This window comes from Acinonyx jubatus, chromosome X (genome assembly GCF_027475565.1).
Source record: "Acinonyx jubatus isolate Ajub_Pintada_27869175 chromosome X, VMU_Ajub_asm_v1.0, whole genome shotgun sequence".
Taxonomy (NCBI): domain Eukaryota; kingdom Metazoa; phylum Chordata; class Mammalia; order Carnivora; family Felidae; genus Acinonyx; species Acinonyx jubatus.
The window spans coordinates 109,569,598-109,596,871 of NC_069389.1; the positions used below are offsets into that span (position 1 = coordinate 109,569,598).

The 27,274-nt window shown below is 44.1% G+C and overlaps 1 protein-coding gene across 7 annotated transcripts in view; it reads right to left on the minus strand.

Moving 5' to 3' along the window:
- The window catches only part of ARHGEF6 (Rac/Cdc42 guanine nucleotide exchange factor 6), a 116,025-nt gene that overhangs the window by 17,999 nt on the left and 70,752 nt on the right, over window positions 1-27,274 (minus strand). For all 7 annotated transcript variants that reach the window (XM_053201743.1, XM_053201744.1, XM_027054817.2 and 4 more), the window contains 5 exons: window positions 23,926-24,020; window positions 20,917-21,012; window positions 19,160-19,282; window positions 2,617-2,755; window positions 95-154 (listed from right to left, as the gene is read on the minus strand). In XM_053201743.1, coding sequence (XP_053057718.1) covers window positions 95-154; window positions 2,617-2,755; window positions 19,160-19,282; window positions 20,917-21,012; window positions 23,926-24,020 — 513 coding nt within the window. The remainder of the gene's footprint in view (window positions 1-94; window positions 155-2,616; window positions 2,756-19,159; window positions 19,283-20,916; window positions 21,013-23,925; window positions 24,021-27,274) is intronic.

The window sequence follows — 27,274 nt, forward strand, 5'->3', positions numbered from 1 at the left end:
ACCTTTGCATTGGGAAAGAGACGTTACACACAAATCACTCTTTTAGGAACAACGCATACACAACGGAGAATTATAATTTGAGAGCATCACCTACCATGAGAGTTTTGAATGCTACGATTGCTTTCAGAATATCCTGATGGTCTGGATGCGTATCCTAGTAAAGGAATACATTGTAAAACAATGTTAAAGGAGAACAGATCAGCGGTCACCAGGGGTTAGGGGTGGGAGGAGGGTTGCGGCTGCAAAGAGAGAGGAAATCCGAGGGGATGATGGAACCGTTCTGGATCCCCGTTGTGGCGGTGGTAACACAAGTTTAAAGATTACATAATACAACAGCACTTGAGCCTTTGGAATCTCAGCACCTCCGATTATCAGGCGAGCAAGAAATTAAGACAGCCGGTAACACATCATGGGTTTGGCAACAACATACTAGGTGCGGTTATTGGGGCAAGAGCTCTCGTTTCCCCTTTTGCTGGTATACTTGAGATAAGAAATAACCATTAGTTGGCGGGGGGCATCGTCAGGCCATGTTGTTAATAAGTGACCAGAGGCAGGGAGTTGCGGAAACAGAGGAGTGGTCGGAGAAAAATCAATCCAATCTCATTTGCTAAAATGCCTCCATTTTGTTTTGGCGGGTTCAACGTGGCAGACGGGGAAAACAATTCCAAGCTTCATACCGTGTGTTCTTTTGCAAGCGAGGTTCTTACGTATGGTCCACAATTCCACGGTACTTACAACCCCGAAGAGTGGACAGCTTCAAAAACTGCTTGGAGGGATCCACATCTCCGTAACTGTCCACGAAGGGAAAGGGGTGATGCTTGGGGAAGCTGTATACCTAACGTGGGGGGCACATGGGGTGCAGCTGCGTACCCCACCTTGGGGGTATATGTACACCTAACCTTTGGAATTCAGCTGGAATAAATGGAAGGAGAAAATCCGCTGTTCAGCCAGCCTTGGGTCACAAAACGCACCTGAACAGACCAGGGGTCTGCCCCAAGCCAAGAACTGGAAGCAACAGAAAAGGGAGACAGGAGGGAACACGGGTTCCACTTCAAGGAAGGTCAAGAGAGAGGATCCCGGCAGCGGGGGCATCTGGGGAGTCTTCTCCTCAAACGGAGTGCATATTAGTACCTAAGCCCTGAGCAGTAACAGAAACTGATGCTGCTGCTTTCTGGATTTTTGTGATAAGCAAGGAGGGGCAAACCTCAAACGGTTCGGCAAACTGGTTGAGCTTTTGGAAAGGCATCCAGAGGTCAACACCTTCCCAAGCCCTAACTGAAATTTCACCCCGACAGGCTTTACTCACTCACGGGCTCCCCACTGCCTCCAGCTTTCCGGCAGGTCAAATAACCTGAGAATGTGGTTTTGCTCAGAGTACATGCTTTCAATCCTTACAAATGCTGACGAGACGGGCAGTGTGCAACCTTTTTCTTTAAAGATAATCAAGCCCTTGAAAACCTCAAAACCTTTCCCCAGACACAGGAAGAGCAACCTCCCCCAGAGGGCCCTCCTCTCCCACCCACACCACCTCCGGCGCCCATGCTCGATGGCACAAGGACAATTCTAGAAGCTATCCCTGTTGATTGGTTTTTAAGAAAAGGATTGGGCCTCTCAATGAAATAATATTCAGTTATCAGGCCTCGGTGCAAACCTTAATATTCAGAGAAGATTATAGCTATGCCACGGCTGGGGCAAGCCAACTAGAAGTTTATAAACAAAAATGTGAGGTAACTTTGGTGTAGATCTGTGATGCGTAGACAGATAAACTAATATTGGACCCGTCTATGAATCTTTAAGGAAATACCAGAATCTTCCAGTGTCATCCAGGGTCAGAAAGCTGAGTGATCACAGGGCTGTAGAGATATCGACCCCTGTCTATAGTGAAAGCGGTATTTCTATTTTCTGACGTTTTGCTCTGTTTGTCTCCCACAGTCAGGTTGGTTCATATACCGGAACAACGGAAGATCTTGGTCGATTTTGATTGAACTGCCGTCTACAGATGAAGAAAACCTAAGTCAACCGGTTAGCATGGGCTTGAGAGAAGCAGCTGGACCGAGAAGGGGAACGATCATGAATACTGAGTAGTGAAGGAGGTGGGACCTTTGGTTATAAGATGAATAAATTCTGGGGATCTAATGTGCAGCGTGCTGGTCACAGTTTATACCACTGTGTTGTATACTTGAAATTTACTGAGAGTCTATCCTAAGTGTTCTCATCCTCTCTGTGAGGTGATGGAGGTGTGAATTCACTTGCTCTGGGAATCATTTTACAATGTATACATATATTAAACCATCATATTGTAACACTTTAAAACTCACAATGTACAACCTAAATATACACAATTTTTATTTGTCAATCAGACCCCAGTAAAAGTGGGAAGATTAAATAAACTAAGTAAAACTTTAAAAAAAGATCTCCAGAAGGGGGAAATAAAGGAATGCTTCCCCCCCCTTATTTTGCTGCATAATGAGGAAAACTAGAAGCCCAGGGAAGCGGGAAGATTGAATCAGGTAAAATTTGAAACCCAGGCCTTTTCTGAATTCCTCGGCAAGCTTAGTCTGGAAGGAGACTGGCTGCTTCTTCCAGAGCACAGGCCCATGCGTGGCCTTCCCTTACCTCCATATGGCGTTCCAGCTCTTGCAAGAGAGTAACATACTTTTCCAGTCGCATGAACGGTTTGCTGAGGCTGGTTGTTAAAATGAGGATACCTGGGCTGGACGCACCTTGACTTTCCATAAATTGTTCCAGATCATCGCTAGAAAAAGAACGAACATGGCTTTGCTATTGCTTCATGTTCTATGCAAAGAATTATCAACCAAGCATCATTTTCCTATATTTCGTACAACATAGAACCAAATAGAAGTTAGTCGCGCTAATCCAAATGCTGCCCCATTCACGTCAGTGCAAGCGGCGGAGGGGCGGACAGAGGGAGACACAGAGTCCGAAGCAGGCTCCAGGCTCCGAGCTGTGAGCACAGGGCCCGACGCGGGGCTCGAACTCACGGACCGTGAGATCATGACCGGAGCCGAAGTTGGACATTCAACCGACTGAGCCACCCAGGCGCCCCAACATATGGTTTTAAAAAGTATTTTCTCAGTTGCCGCAAACATTCAAGTTATTGGCTGGTCAAAGGCGCAGGGTAGCGACTCACCACATGCTCCCTATCACCGGGCACCCACTCATAATGTTCAGAATCAAGTTGAAAATTCGGATAGCTGCGTGTTTGTGTGACTAACCACAAAGTCACGGAGCCTAGGATGTGAAACCAGTGCAGCAGGCGACACAGACAATTCCCATAAGGCAACAACTCGGTTAAAAGCAAAAGGCTATTCATATATTGTGAACTGTGCCCAGGAAGCTTCTTCTGCCGTTTTGCACCGTCTGGGTTGTCTCCTTTCCCCCGGCGTGATATTGAGGCCTGGGGCTGAAAGATCATTTTAATATTCATTTATGCAAAATAAAATTAAAGAAGGACACCCACTGCCTACCTGCCAGCCTATTCTGGAACTTCTGCTTATTACTTGGCCCCTTTGACCTCTTTGCTTGCCCGGGCGTATCCAATCAGTCTCGCGTTTATTCCTTTGCATTCCTGCTGCCACTGCCTTGCTTCGGACCTTTCTTTCATCCCATCTGGTTCACTCCAAGAGCCCAACTGGTCTCCTGGCTTCCGGGCCTTTTTGCTTCCAAGCCGTCCTGCAGACCACGGCTCTAAGCCCCTTCCTTTCTCACTCAAGAACCTCTGCTACTGGTCCCACCAATCTTTCTCATCACCCTCGATCAGGAACCTTCTCCTACAAAATGACCTACTTCCTTGTGTTCAAGGAAACTTGGGGAGGGGGTGCATGGCAGGTCACCGCTATTAATAGACACGCTCCCTCCTGGGGCTTTTGTGAGTGAGAGAGAAAAGGATGGCGTTTCAGCTGATGTCCCAGGAACATGCCGTGCAGGGAAAACGGGCTGGGAGTCACTGCCTTAACGGAAGCTGGATCGCATGGGAGAGGTCACACCGGACAATCCACACCGAGTACTGTCATCGGTTGTTGCAGTCTGGCCCCCGAAGCCCCTGAGAGGAGAGAAGTACCCTGACCTGCAGTCATAAAACAGGTCTGGTCACCCTGGATCGCTTACCTAGCCTCAGCTGACTCATCCGTACAACAGAGATAAAACCCACTTCCTAGGGGCGCCTGGATGGCTCAGGCGGTTAAGTGCCCGACTTAGGCTCAGGTCATGATCTCATGGTTTGGTTCGTGAGTAACGGTTCGGTTTATGAGTTGGAGCCCCGCATCAGGCTCGCTGCTGTCAGCACAGAGCCCCCTTTGGATCCTCTGTCCCCCCTCTCTCTCTGCCCCTCCCCCGCTAGCCCGGGCTCGCTCTCTCTCTCTCTCTCTCTCTCTCTCTCTCTCTCTCAAAAATAAATAAACACTTTCAACAAAAAACCAAGGGGGCCTGGGTGGCTCAGTCAGTTCAGCGTCCAACTTTCAGTGTCAGCTCAGGTCATGATCGCACAGTTCGTGAGTTTGAGCCCCGCAGTCGGGCTCTGCGCTGGCAGTGAGGAACGGGCTTGGGATTCTCTCTCGCCCTCTCTCCCTCCGCCCCTCCCAACTCCCGCTCACGCTCTCTCTCAAAATAAAGAAATAAACTTAAAAAAAAAGATAAAAACAAACAAAAAAAAACCTACTCCCTACTAAAATTCTGAAGATTCGGTATTGGGGTTTAGAAGGCTACTGTTTCATGCTAAGATCTTTGCACACATTCATTCTTATTTAATATGGATGCCAACACTTCAAAACAGATGTTATCCTCATTTTACAGATGAGAAACCTGAGATTCAGGAAGAGAGAGTACTCCTGAGTAAGTAGCTGCCTCTGTACAGAAAAGTATTTTGTAAACTTCAGCCTGAAAATGCATCTTTATTACTATTATTACTATGCCAAGGCAAATACCTTTTGCTAAAATCACATCTTTAAAAACTACCATTAAGCTGTGATTTCCAGCTTAATGGAAACTCAATTGATGTTAAGTTTCCAACCAAGAGCACAAGGAGGTTTAAAAATTCATCACATAAAAAATATAATTAGGAAAATAACTTGAATTTGGAGAACGCATCTGAGAAGAAATGTAATTTAGAGAAAATCACTTTCCTAATTTCTTTTCAATTGGGTAAACAAGTCTTTCTGTGACTACAGAATTGCCCGCATCCTCAATATTCTAACTCTAATTGATACAGGGGTTACAACAATTAAAAGCAAATGTTAGCGTGTACTTTCTTATTACTTTCCGTGCAGCATTCCAACTTCTAGGCTTGCTTAATATTATAAGAGAATTAAAATTTTTTTTCCATTTAACATGAGATCATCGGCTATCAGGAAGAAATGAACACTTGACGAGTGCAACGGAAGAACAAAATGGACTTAATAAAGCCACTGCCCATTACAATTAATAGGTCCTAAAAGACACATTTTACTTAGCCCGATAAATTTAATGCACAAATTAATATCGTTATACAAAAATGAAACACTCAAATATATGTTGTGATACCAAAGAACAAGCTGTCTTGAAAATGCAGTTTTTAACTTTATGCAGCCTATTGGAAATGTCAACGGGCTGACTTGTTTTTCAAGCTTAACATGTTCTGTACACGTGATATTATAAAACACAAGCAGTTGTCAAGGTATGGATGCTGTTTTAGACTCAACATATAGTGTACGTCACAGAATGCATGGTGGATGGGGCTCTGGGACGTTCTGGGTTGGGCTGGAAAGCTCCAGAAAACTATCTTACCTTATAGTACCTATACAGAGCTTAACCACATCATATAAGAGTGTTTCTGTGGAACTTTTGCAGAGATTTCTACTTTGTTTGTTTTTTTTTAACATTTATTTATTTTTGAGACAGAGACAGAGTGTGAGCAGGGGAGGGGCAGAGATAGAGAGGGAGACACAGAATGGAAGCAGCCTCCAGGATCTCAGCTGTCAGCACAGAGCCCGACGCGGGGCTGGAACCCATGAACCGTGAGAACATGACCTGAGCTGAAGTCGGATGCTTCACCGACTGAGCCACCCAGGCGCCCCAGAGATTTCTACTTTGAATGATGAGAGGTCTACCTAGAGCAGCTGGAAAAGGATCAGAGATCTCCCCTCCACAGCCCCCTCCTTCCCACTCCCCTTTCATGGAAATCACTCTGTTGGAGGCCCCGGGGTGGGGGTGGGGAGTCTGGCCAGTGGAAGATCCCAGGGATGCCACTCAACTGGGCTGGGTGGATCCCTATTATTCCTTTTTCATGCACCTCGTCCCACAGACCAGGCTGTCTGCTTCTTTTTTTGTTCCCACCACTTTTTTTTTTCTGACCAGTCTCACTTGACTCCTTCCCCGGTTCCTCAAAGACACAAACGGAACAGAAGCCACTTTCAGAATGTTCCCAACGCTCCTTGTCCCGAAGCAAATACACAACACAGTTCTTTGGGTTTTTCTCAAAGTCTTCTGTTGCTGACAACATGGTGAACAGAGGGTGAAAACTCACAAGAGGGAAAGGGCCCAGCGGTGTTTGTCGCTGCAATGGAGACAGAAGTAGGTAGGGTTCAGACCTGTCTTAGCGCTCATTCTCCCATCTCCTTGCTCTCTCTTTAAATCCGGGCCCCTCTCTCTCGTCAAAAGGATGGGAGCCACACCAGAGCGCGGGAGAGAAGTGGGTATTTTTGTAAGGGAGAGGTTAATCCCAGGAAGAAGGAAGAGCTTCAGTAATAAGCCTGAAGGGGAGAGAGAGGGGAAATCCCAAAAGACCTCAACCAGGGGATAACAAAAGACTGGGGCAGCCATTCAAATATATGTAAATATGGGGACACATCAAGGTGGGGGTCTGCCTCTATATCCAAATTCAGATAATACATTACTGCATTTTTCACCAGGTGCTAACACGCCATGAATTTTAAAGCCTTAGACCTCATGGCCCATTGTCAGGCGCATTTCTGGTATGATACTGCCACCTGCAGGCTGAAAGGGAGAAGTTCGACTGACTGGCCTGCCCAGGCTCCAGTGATTTTCCAGCGTCTGACCATCCACAGATTCGGCAGGCAAAGAACAGAAACCCACCAGAGTCCTTATTTCAGCTGACAGCTTCGTCTAAAACGGGATTTTAGACTGAAATTTCTGGAAGTTTCATTCAACTACGCCTCGCCTTTACTGTGTCAGCATAAATCGCCACAAAATGCCTGCAAAACAGCTGAGATTATGTTAGAACCACGTCTGGGGAAACCCCCCGAGTATTTCAATTTAATTTTCACTCCTTACATGCAAATCAAAGGTTCGATAAAAATTCCATTCTATGGGACTCCAACGAGTCCTCCATCATTTCAAGGGATAGTATAAAATTCTCAAAAAACATCACCAACCCAAAGGAAGCAAACCGGATATAATCCCCCCCCCCAAAGTTGAGAACCTCTAAATTAACTACGTGACAAACTTTAAATCATCATGTTTGAAGGAGTTTCTACGGTTATTCATAAAACTAAATTCCGAATATGGGGAAATGCAGTCAGTAACATTTTAACACACAGTTACAACAGAAACTTCTCTGAACACTACAGAAGCTCTGTTACTTGAGGCTGTTTCTGGAATTGCTACTCTCAGGTTAAAAGGAAAAGAATATGTGCTCATAAAAATGGTAAGCGAACATGAGGGGGATCTCTTTTTTCCATGTTTAGTTTATATTTGAGAAAGAGAGACAGAGAGAGAGAGAGAGAAAGCAAGCAGGTAGGGGGCAGAGAGAGAGGAAGATACAGAATCCGAACCAGGCTCCAGGCTCCAAGCTGTCAGCACAGAGCCTGACACGGGGCTCGAACTCACGAAATGGGAGATCATGACCTGAGCCGAAGTCAGACGCTTAACCAACTGAGCCACCCAGGCGCCCCAGAGGGATCTCTTTTTATTGGTATTAAAAAAATTGCCCTTTGGGCACCTGGGTGGCTCAGCTGGTTAAGCGTCCAATTCTTGGTTTGGGCTCAGGTCATGATCTCACAGTTCATGAGTTCAAGCCCAACGTCGGGCTCTCTTCTGTCAGCGCAGAGCCTGCTTTGGATCCTCTGCCCCCCTTTCTCTGCCCCTCCCTTGCTCACACTCTCCCTCTCTCTCTCAAAAATAAACAAACATATAAAATTTAAAAAAAAAAAAAAAGAAATTTGCCCTTTTACACACAGGATGTTTATGTATCCGCCACAAGAAAAATGTCTCTGAACCATTTTTTTTTCTTTATTGAAGATGGGTGGTAAAGTATGAGAGCGTTCCTGGAAATGACAGAAACAAATCCAGGACTGCGGTCCCCTCCGGTGAGGGAGGGAGAAGCAGGAAATACGAGGGAGCACACACACAGAACTCCAGCTGCAGCTATATTTTGTTTTATAAGCTGAATGGTGGCTACCTGGATGGGATTTATTTTATGTCTGGTTTTTGTGTGCTGGAAATATTACACACCTTTTTTCTAAAAAGGAACTAGCAGCTCGCAGCAGATGAATAAAGTCGAAATAAGGGGTGGTGACGACTACCTTGGTTTTGCTTTAAATTTGTTTATTTTGAGACAGAGAGAGGTGGGAGGCAGAGAAAGCGAGTGGCGGGGGCGAGAGATCATGACCTGAGCCGAAATCAAGAGTCGGACGCTCGACGGACTGGGCCAGCCAGGGGGGGCCCGAAGCCAGAGACTTTGGTATACGTTACTTCATTTAACCCACAAACCTGCAAGCTGGTGGAAACCATAAAAGCAACCATTTAAGGCCTCTAGAAACTGTCCTAATGGCATAACGATAAGTGAAAAAATATGTATTCGAGAAAACATTCTTATACTCACACAGAACGGGGAGAGTTCATGGCCTCTGAGCCAGGACCTGCTCCCCTCGCCTCTCCTTCCTTCCCAGCTCAGCCTGACAGAGACCCTAGTGGCCAAGAAGACAGGTGTCCCTCTCCCCTTCGCTTCCAATCCAAGGACACCATATCTCGCTAGCATATCTCATGTGCTTCAACGTTGAACTGAAAAAGCTAATTCCTGGCAAGGGTGGCTGAGAGGCCGGAGGCTTCCTTCTGTGCTCAGCACCCCCACAGACATAGGGAGGGGGCTCTACCCCAGGAGTGGCAGGCTGAAAATACCGGGGCCCCGCACCCTCACCCCCACTCACTGTTGGGCACAAGTTCTGTGCGGGGTGAGGCAAGCAGAGAAGGGCAGAGGCTAGTGCCCTGCCCAGACCACTGGCACAAAGATTCTGCCAGGGGAGGAGGGCAGCCTACAAGAACAGAGGGCTCTGGAGCTCTCCCCAAAGGAACTGGTTTTAGTTGAAAAAGAGCGTGGGGAGGGGCACGGGGCTGGCTCCGTCGGTAGAGCATAAGACTCTTGATCTCTGGGTCATGAGTATGAGCCCCACATTGGACACAGAGCCTACTTTAAAAAGAAGAAAGAAAGAAAGAAAGAAAGAAAGAAAGAAAGAAAGAAAGAAAGAAAGAAAGAAAGAAAGAAGAAGGAAGAAGGAAGGAAGAAAGAAGAAAGAAAGAAAGAAAGAAAGAAAGAAAGAAAGAAAGAAAGAAAGACACCAGAGACTCTGATCTCGCATAGTTGAGCCCACATGGACACAGAGCTACTTAAAAAGAAGAAAGAAAGAAAGAAAGAAAGAAAGAAAGAAAGAAGAAAGAAAGAAAGAAAGGAAGGAAGAAGAAGAAGAAGAAAGAAGAAAGACAGACACCCAGAGACTCTTGATCTCTGGCATGAGTTTGAGCCCCACATTGGACACAGAGCCTACTTTAAAAAGAAGAAAGAAAGAAAGAAAGAAAGAAAGAAAGAAAGAAGAAAGAAAGAAAGAAAGAAAGAAAGAAAGAAAGAAAGACACCCAGAGACTCTTGATCTCTGGCATGAGTTTGAGCCCCACATTGGACACAGAGCCTACTTTAAAAAGAAGAAAGAAAGAAAGAAAGAAAGAAGGAAGGAAGGAAGGAAGGAAGGAAGGAAGGAAGGAGAAAGAAGAAGAAAGAAAGAAAGAAAGAAGAAAGAAAGAAAGAAGACACCCAGAGACTCTTGATCTCTGGCATGAGTTTGAGCCCCACATTGGACACAGAGCCTACTTTAAAAAGAAGAAAGAAAGAAAGAAAGAAAAGAAAAGAAAAGAAAAGAAAGAAAGAAAGAAAGAAAGAAAGAAAGAAAGAAAGAAAGAAAAGAAAAGAAAAGAAAAGGAGAGAGAGAGGAGAAATCCAAGCCTAAAGGCTCTTGCAAAAACAATGAAGATTTTGGTGGTGAGCAAATGAGAGGGCGCTGGCAGCTTTTCTTAATTAAGAGCAAGAATGTAAACCATAGGCCACTGAGGTCACTAGACAGAACCAAGGAAAGAGACAGCTAAGAACGGTCAGAACAAACTTCAAAGACTGGTCTCAAAAACAACCCCTGCGCGAACTTAATTGGCTCAGATGACAGATCAATTTATGCCCCCAGGGGTAAACAGCTTAACAGGAAAATCAGGGAGAGACGGTCAAAGAGAACCCCGCTAAAACCACTGTCATTTCGGGGTGACTGTGTGCGCATGACCAAGGCTGTGCCCTCTGAGGCGTGACCTCAGCGGATGCACGCTGTGGGCAAAACAGACCTCACTAAGACAGTCCAGTCAAGTCACTATACAAACAAATAGGCAAACAACAACAACAACAAAAACATCCCCCTCCAAGAGGGGAGAAAAGAATCCGTATCCAGAGTTGCTAAATCTAAAATTACATAAAGTGCCTAGTTTTAAAAAAAAAAAAAAATATGTACGACACTGGGGCACCTGGGGGACTCAGTTAGTTCAGTGTCTGACTTCAGCTCAGGTCACGATCTCGTGGTTCGTGGGTTCAAGCCCCGCGCCGGGCTCTGTGGTGACAGCTCGGAGCCTGGAGCCTGCTTCGGATCCTGTCTCCATCTCTCTCTGCCCCTCCCCTACTCGTGCTCTGTCTCTCAAAAAATGAATAAACGTTAACAAAAAAAATTTTTTTTTAATGTAACACACAAAGAAAAAGGAGTGTGTGACCCATACACAGGAGATAAAAAGAGACAACAGAAATTGTGAGAGTGACAAAATGTCAGATTTAACAAAGACTTCAAAGTAGCCATAATAAATGTGTTCTAAGAACAAAAGGAAACCATGCTTAAAGAATTACGAGAAGCTATAATGACAATGTCTCATCAAACAGAGAGTATCAGTAAAGAGATAGAAATTATAAAAAAAAAAAAGAACCAAATGGAAATTCAGGCTATAAAGTACAATCATTGTGGGGCGCCTGGGTGGTTCAGTCGGTGAAGCATCCGACTTCAGCTCAGGTCACGATCTCTCAGTTTGCGAGTTTGAGCCCCACACTGGGCTCTGTGCCGACGGCTCAGAGCCTGGAGCCTGCTTCACATTCTGTGCCTCCGTCTCTCTCTCTGCCCCTCCCCCGCTTGTGCATGTGTGTGTACGTGTGTGTGTGCGTGCGCGTTCTCTCCCTCTCTCTCTCCCTCTCTCTCAAAAATAAATACACATTTTTTTCTAAAAAATTAAGATGAAGGGCACCTGGATGGCTCAGTCAGTTAAGCCTCTGACTTTGGCTCAGGTCACGATTTCGTAGTTCATGAGTTCAAGCCCCACATCTGGCTCTGTGGTGACAGCTCAGAACCTGGAACCTGCTTCGGATTCTGTCTCCCTCTCTCTCTGCCCCTCCCCTGCTCTCTTTCTCAAAAATAAATAAACATTTAAAAGAAAAAAAGAAAAATGAACAAGTCTCAGAGAAATGTGGGACATCTTTAAGCACAACAACACGTGCATCATGAGGGTCCCAAAAGAGAGAATGAAGCAGAAAAATATTTGAAGAAATAATGACTGAAAACTTTCCCAAACTTGAGGAAAATATTAATCTACACATCCAAGAAATTCAATGAATTCCAAGTAGAAAAAATGCAAAGAGATCCATATATAAATTATCGTAAAAATGCTGAGAGACAAAAGCAAAGAGAAAATCTTAAAAAGAGAAAGAGAAAAACAATTCATGGTGCGCTAGGGAACCTGAATAAGATTAACTGCTAATTTCTCACCAGAATTAATAAGGGCAAGGAGGCAGCGAAATGATATACTCAAAGTAAAGAAACAAAACTGCCCACCAAGAATTCCATATCCATCCAAACTATCTTTCAAAAATTTAGGTGGAAAAGGGCCACCTGGGTGGCTCAGTTGTTTAAGCATCTGGCTCTTGATTTCAGCTCAGGTCATGATCTCTCAGTTTGTGGGTTCGAGCCCCACATAGAGCCCTGAGTCAGACTCCATGCTGACAGCACAGTGCCTGCTCAGGATTCTCTCTCTCTCTCTCTCTCAAAATAAATAAATAAACTTAAAACAAAATTTAGGTGGAATGAAAATATCCCCCAATAAACAAAAACTGAAAGAACTCTTTGCTGGAAGACCCACCTTACAAGAAATACTAAAGTTACGTGAGAAAATCAAGTAAATCCAGATGTAAACTCAAATTTACCTGTAAGAAGAAGAGAGATGTAAACCGACCTATCATAAAAGACAGTAAAAATACATATGTCTCCTTCTTCTCTTAACTAATGTAAAAACAATTGCATAAAGCCTGCAACATATAGAAATGTAATGTATTTTACAACCAGAGCACAGTAACTCAAATCCACAGGAAGAAATAAACACATAGTCAACGAGAATGTTAATGTAACTGATGCTATAAATACATCCTTGCCCTCTTTTCTTCTCTCATTTTCATTATTACACATAAAATAATATTTGTAGCAATATACTATTGGGCTTGTAACTTACAGATGTAATATGTATAACAATTGTAGCCCAAAAAGGGAAGAGGAAACAGAATTATACCAGGAGTCACATTCGTATATCTCACTAGAATTAACTTAGTGTGACTTATAAAGGAGATTCTGATAAGATATATATGGAAAGCATCAGAGCAACTACCAAAGACAGAATTCAAAAAAAAAAAAACAAAAACAAAAAACCAAATCACTGGAGGACTTCTGGTTTCAGCTCTGACATGTAGAGTTCAGAAGGCATCATTACTATTCTCCCAAGTAAAAAACTAATTGAGAAATCAATGACTTTTCTTAGATCTACTAGGAATTGGGATCACAGGGAAACCACCACCCCCAAATCTGGAAAGACAGGTAAATATAGAGACTTAAAACAGAGATATGTTTCCCTGAAGGACAAACCACTGGCTCCAGTAACTGGCAGAAACATTCAAATGCTAATTTTAAGAGTCTGTTGGGGCCTGGAGCCTGCTTTGGATTCTGTGTCCTCCCCCAACCCCAGCACTCTCTCTGCCTCTCCCCTGCCCGTGCTCTGTCTCGCTCTGCATCTCAAAAATAAATATTAAAAAAAAATTTTTTTAAAGAGTCTAAGTGTGGACGACCTGGACAGTTAAAAAAAAAACCCCAGCAACTCAGTCTCAGGATCCAAATATTTTTGTGGGTTTTGCATCCAAGAGCCCAAGCAAGTTCTCACGGTAAAGATCAGGGGAAAATCCTCTCGTATGCTGTTCTTTACCTTTACACTTAAAAGTTTGTTAAGAGGACAGATCTCATGCTACATGGTTTTTTTTTTTTTTTTTTTTTTTTTTGGTCACCATAAAAATAAAAGAGAAAAAAATTAAGTAGAGGAGAAATAAAACTTCCCCAGGCACACAAAAACTGAGGGCAGTTATCGCCAATAGACCACCTTTGCAAAAATTATTAAAACAAGTTCTTCGGAGAGAAGGAAACTTGGATCTACATACCAAAGGAAGAGTGTTGGGGTGCCTGGGTGGCTCAGTTGGTTAAGCGTCCAACTCTTGATTTTGGCTCAGGTCATGATCTCACAGATTGTGGGATCGGGTCCCACATCGGGCTCTGTGCCGACAATGTGGAGCCTACTTGGGATTCTCCCCGCTCTGTCTCTGCTCCCCCCTGGCTTGTGGGAACACTCTCTTTATCTCTCAAAATAAATAAATTTTAAAAAAGGAAGAGTGTTAGAGAATAATAAATGCAGGTAAAAGAAAACCTTTTCTTCTTCTGATTCTTCGTGGATCTAATAGATAACTTTTAAAAGTAGTAATAGTGACAATATATTAGGTGGTTTTACCTTACGGAAAAATAAAATGAATGAGCACAATGTTATAAGAGATGAGGGAGAATTGAGAATACTCTTTTATAAAGTACCTACACTACCTATGAAATGGTAAAGTGTTATGTGAAAGTGCTGTTAGATTAGTTATAAATGGATATTATAAACTCTAAAGCACTAAAGTTTTTTTAGAAGTATAATATGCTAGGAGAGAAGATAAACTGAAATCATATAAAACATTTAACTAAAATCAGAGAAGTCAGTAAAAGCGGGGAGGGGGGGCGGATAGTAAAGAAACAAAGAACAAGTGCAATGAATAGAAAAGTTATAAACATGGTAAACATGAATCTGACTATATCAATAAGCACTTTAAATGTAAATGGTCTAAATACACCAATTAAAAGACAGAGACTGTCAGGGTGGGTTAAACAACAAGACTCAACTGCATATTGTCTACAAGACACAGACAGAATACAAGGAAAAGGATGCAAGAGATATATCATATTAACGGTAATCAAAAAAATAGCTGGCTTCAGGGCACCTGGGTGGCTCAGTCAGTTGAGCATCCGACTTCGGCTCAGGTCATGATCTCTGGGTTTCTGAGTTCGAGCCCCACGTCGGGCTCTGTGCTGACAACTCGGAGCCTGGAGCCTGCTTCTGATTCTGTGTCTCCTCCTCTCTGTCCCTCCCTTGCTCATGCTCTGTCTCTCTCTGTTTCTCAATAATAAATAAACGTTAAAAATTTTTTTAAAAATGCTGGATTAGCTATATTAATTTCAGAAAAAGCTGATATCAGAATAAGGAAAATTGTCAGGGATAAAGAGGAAGCATTACATAGAGATAAAAGGGCCAATCCCCAATAAGACAAAATCATCCTTAACATGAATACACCTAAGAAGGGAACATCAAAATACACAAGGCAAACATTGATAGAACGGACAGGAGAAATAGATAAATCCATTATTATGGTTAGAAACCTCAACATCTCTCTACCAATAAACAGATCCAGCAGATAGAAAATTAGTAAGGATATAGTTGAATTGAACAGCACCATCAATCTAGTGATCTAGTTGACATTTATAGAATACTTTATCTAATCACAGCAAAATATAAATTCTTCTCAACCTCACATGGAACATTCACCAAGATAGACCCAATTCTGAGACATAAGACACAGTATAACAAATTTATAAGAATAGAAATCAACAAAAGGTGCTGGGACATTAGACATACACACACAAAAGAATGAAGTTGGACCCCTACCTCATACCATATGAAAAATTAACTCAAAAATAGATTAAACAGGGGCACATAGGTGGCTCAGTCGGTTAAGCATCTGACTCTTGGTTTCAGCTGAGGTCATGACTTCAAGGTTCATGAGTTCAATCCCCACATCGGGCTCTGCGCTGACAGCTGTGGAGCCTGCTTGGGATTCTCTGTCTCTCTTTCTCTCTCGGCCCCTCCCCCGCTTCTCTCTTTCTCAAAATAAATAAATAAACATCTTTTAAAAATAGATTGAAGAGCTAAAGGTAAGAGATAACACTATAAAATTCGTAATCAGGCATAAATCCTCATGACTTGGATTAGGCAATAGTTTTTTTAGATAGAACACCAAAAGTGCAAGCAACAGAAGACAAATTCGAAATTAAAACTTTTGTGATTCAAAAGACACCATCAAAAAACAAACAAAAAAGGACCCCGTCAAGAAAGTGAATAGAAAATCCACAAAGTGGGAGAGAATTTCTGCAAATCATGTATCTAATAAGAGGATATAAAGAAGAATATATAAAGTATTGCAAGTCAACAATGAAAAGAGGAATAACCCAACTGAAAAATGGACAAAGGATTTAAAAAAAATTTTTTTAATGTTTATTTATTTTTAAGAGAGAGAGACAGAGTGCAAGCAGGGGAGGCGCAGAGAGAGAGGGAGAAAAGGAGGCTCCAGGCTCCGAGCTGTCAGCGCAGAGCCCAATGCGGGGCTTGAACTCACGAACTGTGAGATCACGACCTGAGCCGAAGTCGGAAGCTTAACCGACTGAGCCACCTAGGCGCCCCCAAAATAGGCAAAGGATGGAGGTACCTGGGTGGCTCAATCGGTTAAGCATCCGACTTCATCTCAGGTCATGATCTCAGCGTTCATGAGTTTGAGACCCGCATTGGGCTCTCTGCTGTCAGCGCAGAACCCACTTCAGATCCTCTGTCTCCCTCTCTCTCTGCCCCTCCCCCACTCACTTGCGCGCTCTCTCTCTCTCCTCAAAAATAAGTAAACATTAAAAACAAATAAAATAGGCAAAGATCTGAATAGACATTTCCCCCAAAGAAGCTATACAAATGGCCAAAAAGCCCATGAAAGATATTTAACAGCATCCTTCATCAGGGAAATGCAAAGCAAATCACAATGAGATATTACTTCACACCCGTCAGGATGGCTACAATCACAAACGCTGATGATAAAAAATGGCGGGAATGAATATAAATTGGTGCAGCCAACTTGGAAACCAGTCTGTCAGCTCCTCTAAAGGTGAAACATAAGTTTTCATATGACCTAGCGATTTCACGCCTGGGTGTCCACCCCAGAGAAATGAAAACATGTCCACACAAAGACTTGTAGCTAATGTTCATAGAGGCATTATTCACAATCCATATGTCCACCACCTTGAATGGAAGAATATTATGCTGTATATTGCATATAGTATATTGTATATTGTATGCTGTATATTGTGTATCTAAACAATGGAATCTTTTTTTTTTTTTTGGTGATTTAAAAAACAAGGTACTTAGGGGCACCTGGGTGGCTCACTCGGTTGAGTGCCTGACTCTTGATTTTGGCTCAGGTCATGATCTCACGGATCCTGAGATCGAGCCCCGTGTCATTGGGCTCCAACAGGGTGGAGGCGACTTGGGATTCTCTCCCTCTCTCTCTCTCTGCACCCCCCACTTGCATGCTCTCTCTCTCTCTCTCTCTCTCAAAAATAAATAAACTTAAAAAAAAATAAAAATTAATAAAGACCAAGGTGCTAATAAGTGCTACAACACGGATGAACCTGGAAAACATTACGAGAAGGGAAAAAAGCCAGACCCAAACGGCCCTGTGCTGTGTGATTCCACTTAAATGAAATGTCCAGAGTGCCAGCGAGTGCCTGGCAATTAGGATGGGTTTGTTTCGGGAGTGATAAAAATGGTCTCCAATTGATTGTGGGGATGGTTGCACAACTCTGAATATGCTAAGAATAATTTAACTGTATGTGAATTCGAACCCAGTAAGCCTGGTGTATAAAAAAAGGAAGTGGTAATGTTTTATTTCTTAAGCTGGGTGGTGTGTACCATGGGTATTCACTTTATTGCAATTCCTTAAATTTGCATTTAAGTTATTCTTTGTAGGTAAAATATATATCTTAACAAACATATCTGTTTAGAAGTCTGGCAGACCCGGGTTCTAATTCTGGCTCAACCGCTTAACGGCTATGGGTTCTCGGGCAGATTCCTTGACCTTCCAACGTCTTATCTGTAAAGCAGAGACGGTAATAATAGTAATTCCCTCATAGGCTCTTACATCATGTGCCTGGCACACTATCAGTGCTATTATTAGCTAATATTAGCTCTAAGGAGTTGAGCCACTTGCCTAAATAACTCAGATTCACGGCTCCACTTTCTTTAAACTCCAACTTCCGGGTTTGCTATTCTACAAGAATTCACGATGTTGGTCAGGGAAATAAAAACTGACCTTCGAGTAGGACCCACTGAATTCTACCTTAAAAATGCCCTTACTTAACGGCTCTATGAAGTCAATAACGCTCCTAACAGAGCAGGACAAAACCCAAAATTCCGCCACCTCCGAGGGTTGGTGTTGACTAGTGTTCCAGTCCGGCTCTGGGAGTTCAAGTCTGAGCCAGATTGAGAGAAGAATATTCCTTTTGGCCATGAGCAGTCTCTACAACTCCTATCCATTCTGAATCTAGTCTCCAGGTTAAGTCCTGAGAGACCCTGTGTGTTGTACTTGCTACTGTCCCCACCACGTCAGATTTCTAGCACATGATTTCAAAGTTCGAGCGGCATCTTTAAACCTATCGTACAGGGGCACCTGAGGGGCTCACTTGGTCAAGCACCTGACTCTTGATCTCGGCTCAGGTCATGATCTCATGGTTCATGGGATCGAGCCCCATGCTGGGTTCTGTGCTGATAGTGCGGAGCCTGCTTGGGATTCTTCCTCTCCCTCTCTTTCTGCCCCTCCCCTCCTCGCTCGTGCGCGCTCTCTCTCTCTCTCTCTCTCCCCCAAAATAAATAAATAAACTTACAAAAAAGAAACCCACTATACAGCGTGCTGGCCCAGATGAATGCATCAGTAAATGTGTCAGGGACAGGGAGCCCGAGGGTCAGGAGGGGTAGGAGAGAGAAGCATTTATCAAGGTCCCTTGCAAGGACTCTGAAAGGAGACACTGTACTGTTATTCCCCACGAATCTGAAACAATTTCTAATCCTGTACAATTGTCATCACAACCCACTGCATAAAGTACCTGCCAGGTAGTTCACACCGCTCGTGTCTTTCCGCCCTCCATGTTAGTAAATATCTGCCTTCCAGTCACAGCACTGCTTGAGACGTCCCCCACCAGACAGAGAAAGTGAAAACGAGATGACCCCTGGCACTTGAGCTATTTGTCAGCAACTCAGAAAAACCATTCATGGGGGCACCGGAAGACTACACCAGAGGATCCAAATAGAGTTTCGCTTCAGGAAGGCCTTCCCTGAGCCTCCCTTGCCCCCACACTAAGCTGATACCATGTTTCACAGTCTCACCCCATCCTTTTCATTACCCTTTTGTCCTACAACATGTTTATGGTGTTTGATTTCACGTCTGCATTGCTCTCAAGAGTCTATGCTCTGAGGGGAGGGACTTCCTCTTCCTTGCTTACTGCTGTATCCCCACCAGCCAGTACAGGACCTTGCACATAGCAGCTGCTCAGTCATCACAAGTTCAGCTGGCGACCTTGGACGTCCAAACGAAGCAGTCCTAGGAAAGGATCTTGCTGTAAAGCAGCCTAGTTGGGGAAATGGTAACAATTTACCTGTGCTGTGTGAGTACATTGACAGCTGAAGGGTGGTTTGCGCAGTAAGCCAGATACATAGATTTAAAATGAGGCATGAGGCTCAGTAGACAGCCTCCTACTTTGTGTTGGTTTTCTGGAAACCTGTAAGTAAAAACAGATGAAACACAGAATGTAAAATAATAAACGCAATAAAGGAAGATGGCTCCAATCAAACCTGGCAACGTGCAAACCTTTGGAATTCTTTTGCCAAAATTAAAAGAGAAACTCCATTATAATCACTTCCTCCATGAAATGGAAGTTCTTGACCACCAAACACAGCACCGATACATAAGGTCAGGTACTTACCTGGAATTACGAAGTAGGGTGTTTTGGGGTTTTTTTTTAAGATATGTATTCAAGGGCGCCTGGCTGGCTCAGTCGTTAAGCATCTGACTTGGCTCAGGTCGTGATCTCATGGTTCGTGAGTTCGAGGACCACATCGGGTGAGCTCAAGCTCTGCTTCGGGTGAGCCTGCCTCTCTATCTCTGCCTCTCCTGGGATTCTCTCCTTCTCTGCTTCTCCCTCACTTGTGCCTCTCTCTCTTTCTCAAAAAAGGTATTTATTCGAATTATAATATTCAAATTTTTGGCCAGGCACACACAAAAATACTGTCGGCTAATTTATATGAAGTTCAAGTACAGACACAACTAATCAACTCCAAAAATGACATATCACAAAAGAGTATTATGTAGTCTTAGTGACCTGCTGGTCCCTAGGCAGGATGGCCTCAAGATTTTTTTAATTAATTTTTTTTAAGTTACAAGCCACCTGTTTTTATTTGTAGAAAAATCAGAAACGTGCAAGAAAGAAAAAATATTACCCAGAACCCCACCATTCAGGGAAAGCTATTATAATAATTTTGGCATTTTCCTTGGACTTCCTCCTACCTCTTTCTCTATAAAATGGAAAACGAAGATTACAAATCTAGTTTGTGATCTGCTCTTCTCACCTGGTGACTTCTCTTCCCTCATCAACAAGTGGGATCCCTATGCGCATTGAGGATGGCTCCACAGGTCTCTTTGGTGTGGGCTCTTACCATCTTCCTTCCTGGATGACCACCCGTGTCCCAGAAAGCTCAAGAAACAGGCAATCCCTCCAGTTTCGCTATAGACGATGAAAGTTGCCAACTTCTCCAAGATACACTGCTTGGAAAATGAATCTTGCTACAGAAATATACTGCCTGATGATCATTACAGCCCATTCCATTGTTGAACACTTCAACTATCGAGCTAGCCATCAAATATGTATTGTGGTTCACACAAAGATATACTTTCCTTTCCCCACTTCTTCAAGTTTCAACTGTTAATATAACAGATAAGATCCTGGGTGTGATTTAAAGAGAAGCAGCAGCTTGTGCAACCAAATGAGTCACCTGACTAATTTTCCATTTGCAATGTACAAAAGAAAATATCTAATCAATGTCAAAGGCATCATCCGCGGTCAATCGAGACCTTATTTGGCTCTTACACTGCCCAGGAGCAGTAAAAGCAATACAATTTTTCAGTAAAGTCAGGAACAATTTACTGCACGTAGAGCCCTGATATATACAACTAATGGTTTGGCCCTGTGAATGCCACCACGTAGTGTATTTTCTCTGTACCGGGACCGTTTATCAGAGTTGTAACAAATGAGTAAACATAAAATGCCCTTAATCTAAGACAACAGTTAAAAGGAAAACAAAACACGCCAAGGAAGCGATGTTGCTGGCTATCTTGATGGCAATATGTGACACTTACTTTGAACATTCTTCCAAGGCTTGGCAGAGCGTCTGTTGAAATGAGCATACTTCTTCAAAGTTCCCCAATAAAGATGTAAACTCCACAGTACTCAGACTGGAAAAAAAAAAAAAAACATACATAGTTTCAGTGGCTAGAATTTAAGGATGATTCTAGTTATCTATCTCTGGTCTAGTGAGCTGATGATTTGCTAATAACTGGCAAAGGGGACAAGGAAAGCAACCCCTAGATTTTAACTTTGGCTTTTTAATTTACACCAAGTCCGTGTTCTTAAACAACTTGTAAAAGCATCTTTACTTGGGGTGCCTGGGTGGCTCAGTTGGTTAAGCGTTCGACTCTTGGTTTCGGCCCAGGTCGTGATCCCGCGGTTTCGTGAGTTCAAGCCCAGCATCGGGCTCTGCACTGGCAGCATGGAGCCTGCTTGGGATTCTCTCTCTCCCTCTCGTTCTGTGCCCCGCCCCCCGATGCTGTCTCTGTCTCTCTCAAAATAAGTAAATCAACTTAAAAAAAATAAAAGTGAAAGGGTCTTTCCTTGATTTTCTTATCCTGCAGTAAGAATAATGATCGTCAAGCAAACGAGGGTTTATAAAAGCCATTTAGGCATTTTACAGTGCAACGAGTGAACGAATTACAACTGCACACTATCTAAATATCTTAATAGGCAAAATGCATCATAACGGGGGATAAACGTAAAGCATTTTGAGTCTTCTAGCGCCACTGGGAGAGCAATCAAAGGATAGTATATATGCTCGCAGAATGCACAGGGGAAAAATCACAAAACCCAGTTTCTCCCAATTTGCAATGCTCATAAATCAACGAAAGGAAATGTTTAGGAGAGGAGGTCCAGGATAAGAAACTAGTACTGATTTGTCTGTGGAGTGGAACGGAGCAGATAAAGGCAAACGGAACAGTTTTATCCAGAGCTTCCGCGCTGTGACTTCTGTCCATTCCCCCCCTACCAGACAGTACGTGGTAACAAGAAGCGCCAACCACACTCACCCGGCACTTAACACGGAGGCGGGCGTTTCACACATAACGCATCGTAACCTGCCCACAACTTTATGAGGTAGGGACTGTTGCCTCCGTTTTTAATTAATTTTTTAATTGTTTTTTTAAGTTTATTTCTGAGACAGAGAGAGACAGAGCATGAGCAGGGGAGGGGCAGAGAGAGAGGGAGACCCAGAATCGGAAGCAGGCTCCAGGCTCGGAGCTGTCAGCCCAGAGCCCGAGGTGGGGCTCGAACTCACGGACTGTGAGATCATGACCTGAGCCGAAGCCGGACGCTTCACGGACTGAGCCGCCCAGGCGCCCCTGTTGCTTCCGTTTTACAGGTCAGGAAACCCAGGCACAGAGAGGTCCAGCAAATCGCCCGGAGTCACAAAGCCAGTGAAGGGTGAAGCCAGGATGCCAATCAAAACGTTCTAGCTCCAGAGTCCATACTCTTAGACCGTTTCGGGGAGGAGGCTTCTCTGAAGACTTAAAAGGCCTTTCTTCTTCATGTATTAATACCAGGGGCGTGTTTCCCAGAGAGTCATTTTTGCTGACAAAGAAAAGGAACACCCAAACAAACGTTACCCGAAACCCCTCGGGCATAAAAAGCTGCCAGCTTCTCTGCCCCATCGCCCTCCTGAACCACACACTGGAAAACCCCTATGATGGGGAGTCAAAAGCAAAACCTTCAGCCAGCCAGCTTCCCTTTCCTCTTACTGTTTCCAGCTTGCTAATCAGTCACTCCTTCATTTGAAATCTCACCATCTCCCCTCCCAGGGTCACCGCCTCCGTGTCCTGCCTCTGCCTGTCACCTCCGCGAAACGGAAGGCACATGTCACTGGTGGCAGGAGGCACAGTGGGTCGAGCGTGGCCACTTCCTGGCTGTGTGATGGGTACGGCAGTAAGCCCTTCTGGACTTGAGTTTTCTTATGTGTTCAATGGGGATGGTGATTTCTTCCCGGGCGCTGGACCCAGTGATTCACTGGGGTTCCTTCCATTCAGCTCAAAGAAGCATGATTCACAGAATTCACTTCGTGCTTTACATAATAATAACAAAGGACACTTTGTTGTTGATCGCGTTTAAGCTCTTACAAAACATAGGACTATAAAATCCTTTCACGCTGGAGTAATATTCCCATAGTGCCGTGGAAAATTCCCAATTGGGAAATTCAGCCAGGCTTTACGCCTTAGCAAACATGATGTGGAAAAAAGGGAGAAAAATCGTGAAATATATGAAACATATTTCCCTGACTGAAGCCCAATACTTTAGGCAGCTGTCCAGCAAAAGTAAACTCTTCCCAAGGAAAAGGGTAATCAAGTAAGATATAAACACAAACAAATGCAGTTAGCCACTGTTTAATATGCTATTCTAGAAGCACACACACACACACACACACACACCCAAAATGAGCGGTCGATATTTTTCTTTCACGAAGACTAAGTTTTCAATTCCAGCCTCAGACAGTCACTTCGAAGACCAGAATAAGGTTTGAATGTTTTGTTTAAAACAAAAACAAAAACAAAAACATTTTAACATCTCTATCATTCTCTTTTTGCCTGGCTGAAATACAGGCTTGAAGTGCCCTTATGAGCATTCACAAAATGCCACACTCTTTCCGCTCTCAGACCGCGGGAAAGAGTTTCTGCCCTAGCCAGAAAAGGTTACGGGGAGCACGAAACTTTCCAGTTTACATGTTTGCTGCATAGAAACACCAGCAGGCCCTCTTGGGGCGAGGTAAAACCGCATGTGTCGCTTTTAGGATGTACAAGATAAAAATTGTGACAGACAGAAATGCGGATCCGCTCATTCCTTCCACAGCCCAAAGAGACAGAAAGCCAAGCTCTCCAGCAGCAACGTCTTGCGTAATTTCCGTTGCCTTGACCGTGTTTCTTGGCAACCTGTGATCTGTGGAAATTCTTCTAAAGGGCAAAATCAATTATTCAGTGACATAAGAGTAATGACTCGATGCTGACATTATCTTGCTTTATTTAGCAACGGGTTTAAAACGTAAATCTTACTTGTTATTGGCCTGCAGGGGTCTTAAGTAAGTGACAAGTAGAGACTGAAGTTCTTTAGCATAATCCTTTTCCGTGTCCAAAATGTTCTGTAACACCTATGGAGAAACAAAGGTCAGGGTCTTGTATTTGTCAGGACAGTCCCAGGTAAGAAAGAGCTTTTAACCAAATTATGAGGCTAGCACTGTAAGTGAGAAGCACAAAATCTGAATGCCCTTTGTTTCATTCTAGCAAACTACTTTAATGATTATGGTTATATTGCATAAGTCATATGAATACAATTTTTCAAAGTCACCCATAACCGGAGGGGCCTGGCCATTTACACAGTACTGTTGAGAATGCTTTTGTTTGGGTACCAATTTGACAGTAAAATATATTTAATAAAAAAAGAGAGAGAGAGAGAGAGAATGCTTTTGTGTGCTTAAATCATTGATCCTCGGGAAAGGGCTCAGTTAGCTAACAAAGGATCATTATTCCCATTTTATGGAGGAGAACGTGGAGACCAGCCACCTTAGAATGCGCAGATTCAATGTCAGGATAATTTAATGAAAATGGACGTCAAATGCCGTCAAATGTCTTTATGTTTTTGGTAAGACCTTTAGGGGACAAAAATCTGAGGCCACGGTGAATTTTTAAGTAGAGTTAAACCTAGTCTTTCAAAAAAGGTAAAAGGTGCTGGGATGAACGATTCAAAGGGAAGAGGAAGCAGGAGTGTGAGGAATTTGGCAAGGGAAACAAAGCCTACCGGTGTTATGAATTAAAACCAAATTAAAATCCTCTGGGCAAAACAACCCACGTACGGTCCACAGTCTCTCTTGCCCCACCAGTGCTAGGGGCCCGGTCCGTCCCCCAGCCTCTTCCGGGGGCAGCTCCAACCTTCCCTTCAAGCTCCTCGAGACACGCAAGCTAACATTTTCGTACCTTTTCTCTCCTACCTCCTAATTCATTCAACAAACATGTACCGAACGCCTACTCTGGGCCGAATGCCGCGCGGCCTGCCGGGAGCTTCCACTCCGTTCGCAGGGCCAGACAGCGTGAGGCGTTCTTAGCTGGGACGTGTACTCACAGGACAGTCCATGACGATCTGCCTTCGAAAGGTGGAGTGAGCAAGGCGAGCGGAGGCCCGGGCGACTGTGGGCGTTTGGGGGGACACAACCGGACTGGAGGGTGGTCGTCCGGGCTCTGCTCCCGACTGACAGCCTGGCTACAGTTTTAAGGCTTCACCCGCCTCACCTCAGATTGTGACATTTCACCTACCTCAGGGACCATTGTGAAGAGGCACTGAGACACTGGACAGGTAGGTGCTAAGTGAGCAGGAGACAGTCCCACCAACGTAAGGGGGCAAGAAAAGGTTTCTCCACGGCAGCGCTATTGACATTTCAGACCAGATAACTGTCCGCTCTGAGGGGGCGCCCTGTGCATTACAGCATGCCTAGCAGCATCCCTGGCCTCTACCCGAGAGATGCTAGACGCCACTAGCCAACCCCTGCTCCAGCCTGGTGATGACACACGTGTCCCGGCATTGTTCAGTGTCACCGAGGGACAATACTGGCCCTAGGTCAGAATCCCTGCTTTAGAGGGAAGCCGCCCACAGGGTGGCTTCTGAAGCGAGGACTGAGGTCACACAGCCTTCTCCTCAGCCACTTCTGTCTCCTTTCAGTTCCTGTCTTCCTCAGAAACCACTGTCGAAAGGTGTTAGTGGAAACAAATCCTGGGGCCTGGAGGTTCCACTGCTCCCTGAAATTAATCCAGTGCCGGGCTGGCGATGCTTTCCTCCCCCCCATAGAAAGTTTAGGCACCCCAAAGGAAGTCAGCAACTGCCCTGAGATGAACAAAAAAAGAAAACACAACGTAAAAACACTCACGGGATGCCCTTAAGGCAGACGATATGTAGCTATAAATGTCTCTATCGAAAAATAAGCAACAGGACTTCTGGTTTCTGGGCCAGCATTTAAGGAGCTTGAAAGTCATTACTCCAGCCTAACAATCAGCAGACTAGCTGAACTAACTGGGAAAAAAAAAAAAAACAACAACTAACTCTTCTTCTCAGGGAATTGAGGTCACAGGGGACAATGCTACCCCCAGAACTGGAGAGACAGACAAGCAGACACTGAAAATCAAACTTGCTGGAGCAGAAACCCATGAGCAGAGGCCTCTGCGGAACTCAGCAGCAGGGCAGGAGAATCCGAACTGTGACCGAATTGCTGGGGGGCTCAGCGTGGCCCAGTCTGAGAGTTGAAAACCCCAGGGGGCCCAGTCACGGGACAGCCCGCCCATCTTTTGTTTTACCTCCGCTAGCCACCAGGTTGTCTCAGTGAAGTAGGAGGAAAATCTCCGTCCCACTTCAGAAGGGGGAAAGGAAGGGGAGCCATCTTGAAATACGCCACAGCATTCTGTTCATCCTAACAAGGTCTGCCCTCAAGAGAGAAACTATTTGACCAGAGCTTGATCTATCGGGTTTTTCGTCAGAGCCTAACCCACCTAGGGGAAAGGAAATACCCTATCCCAGTCCCTCTAGCCTTCCTGTCCCACCTAAGGGAGGAAAGCTGCTTGAGAAGCACTGGTGAAGTTCGTAATCCAGAGACATAAACTCACCAAAAGACTGAGACTTAATCACTGGGCTCCAGAATACTGCCCCTGCCCCCCCATGCCATGCCACCATATTACTAAAGACCTATTTACTGCAGTTCCTTTCAACTAGTACATCATGTTTGGCTCTCAACAAAAAGCAACAAGGCGTACTACAAGGCAAAAAACGCAGTTTGAAGACACAGAGAAAACATTAGAACCATGGTCAGATATGGCAGGAATGTTGGAATTAATGAGACTAGGATTTTAATATAACTATGTAACATGCTCTACTGAAAGTAGACAACATACAAGAACAGATGGGAACTGTAAGCAGAATGAGAGAAATACTTAGAATAAAAATGAAACGGTAGAGGTCCAAAACACTCTAATAGAAATGAAGAATGCCTTTGGTGGGCTCCTTAGTACACTGGCCCACTAAAAAAACAATCTCTGAGGGGCTCAGTCGGTTAAGCTTCTGACTTAGGCTCAGGTCATGATCTCACGGTTCAAGCCCCGTGTCGGGCTCTGTGCTGACAGCTCGGAGCCTGGAGCCTGCTTCCGATTCTGTGTCTCCCTCTCTCTCTGCTCCTCCCTGCTCATGGTCTGTCTCTCTCTGTCTCTCAAAAATTAAAAAAAAAAAAATTTTTAATTAAAAAAAGAGTCTCTGAACTTGTGGATATGTCAATACAAGATTTCAAAACTGAAAAGCAAACAGGAAAGAAAAAAAGACTAAAGAAAATGGAACAAGATACCAAAGATGACATATATTTAATGAGGCTAC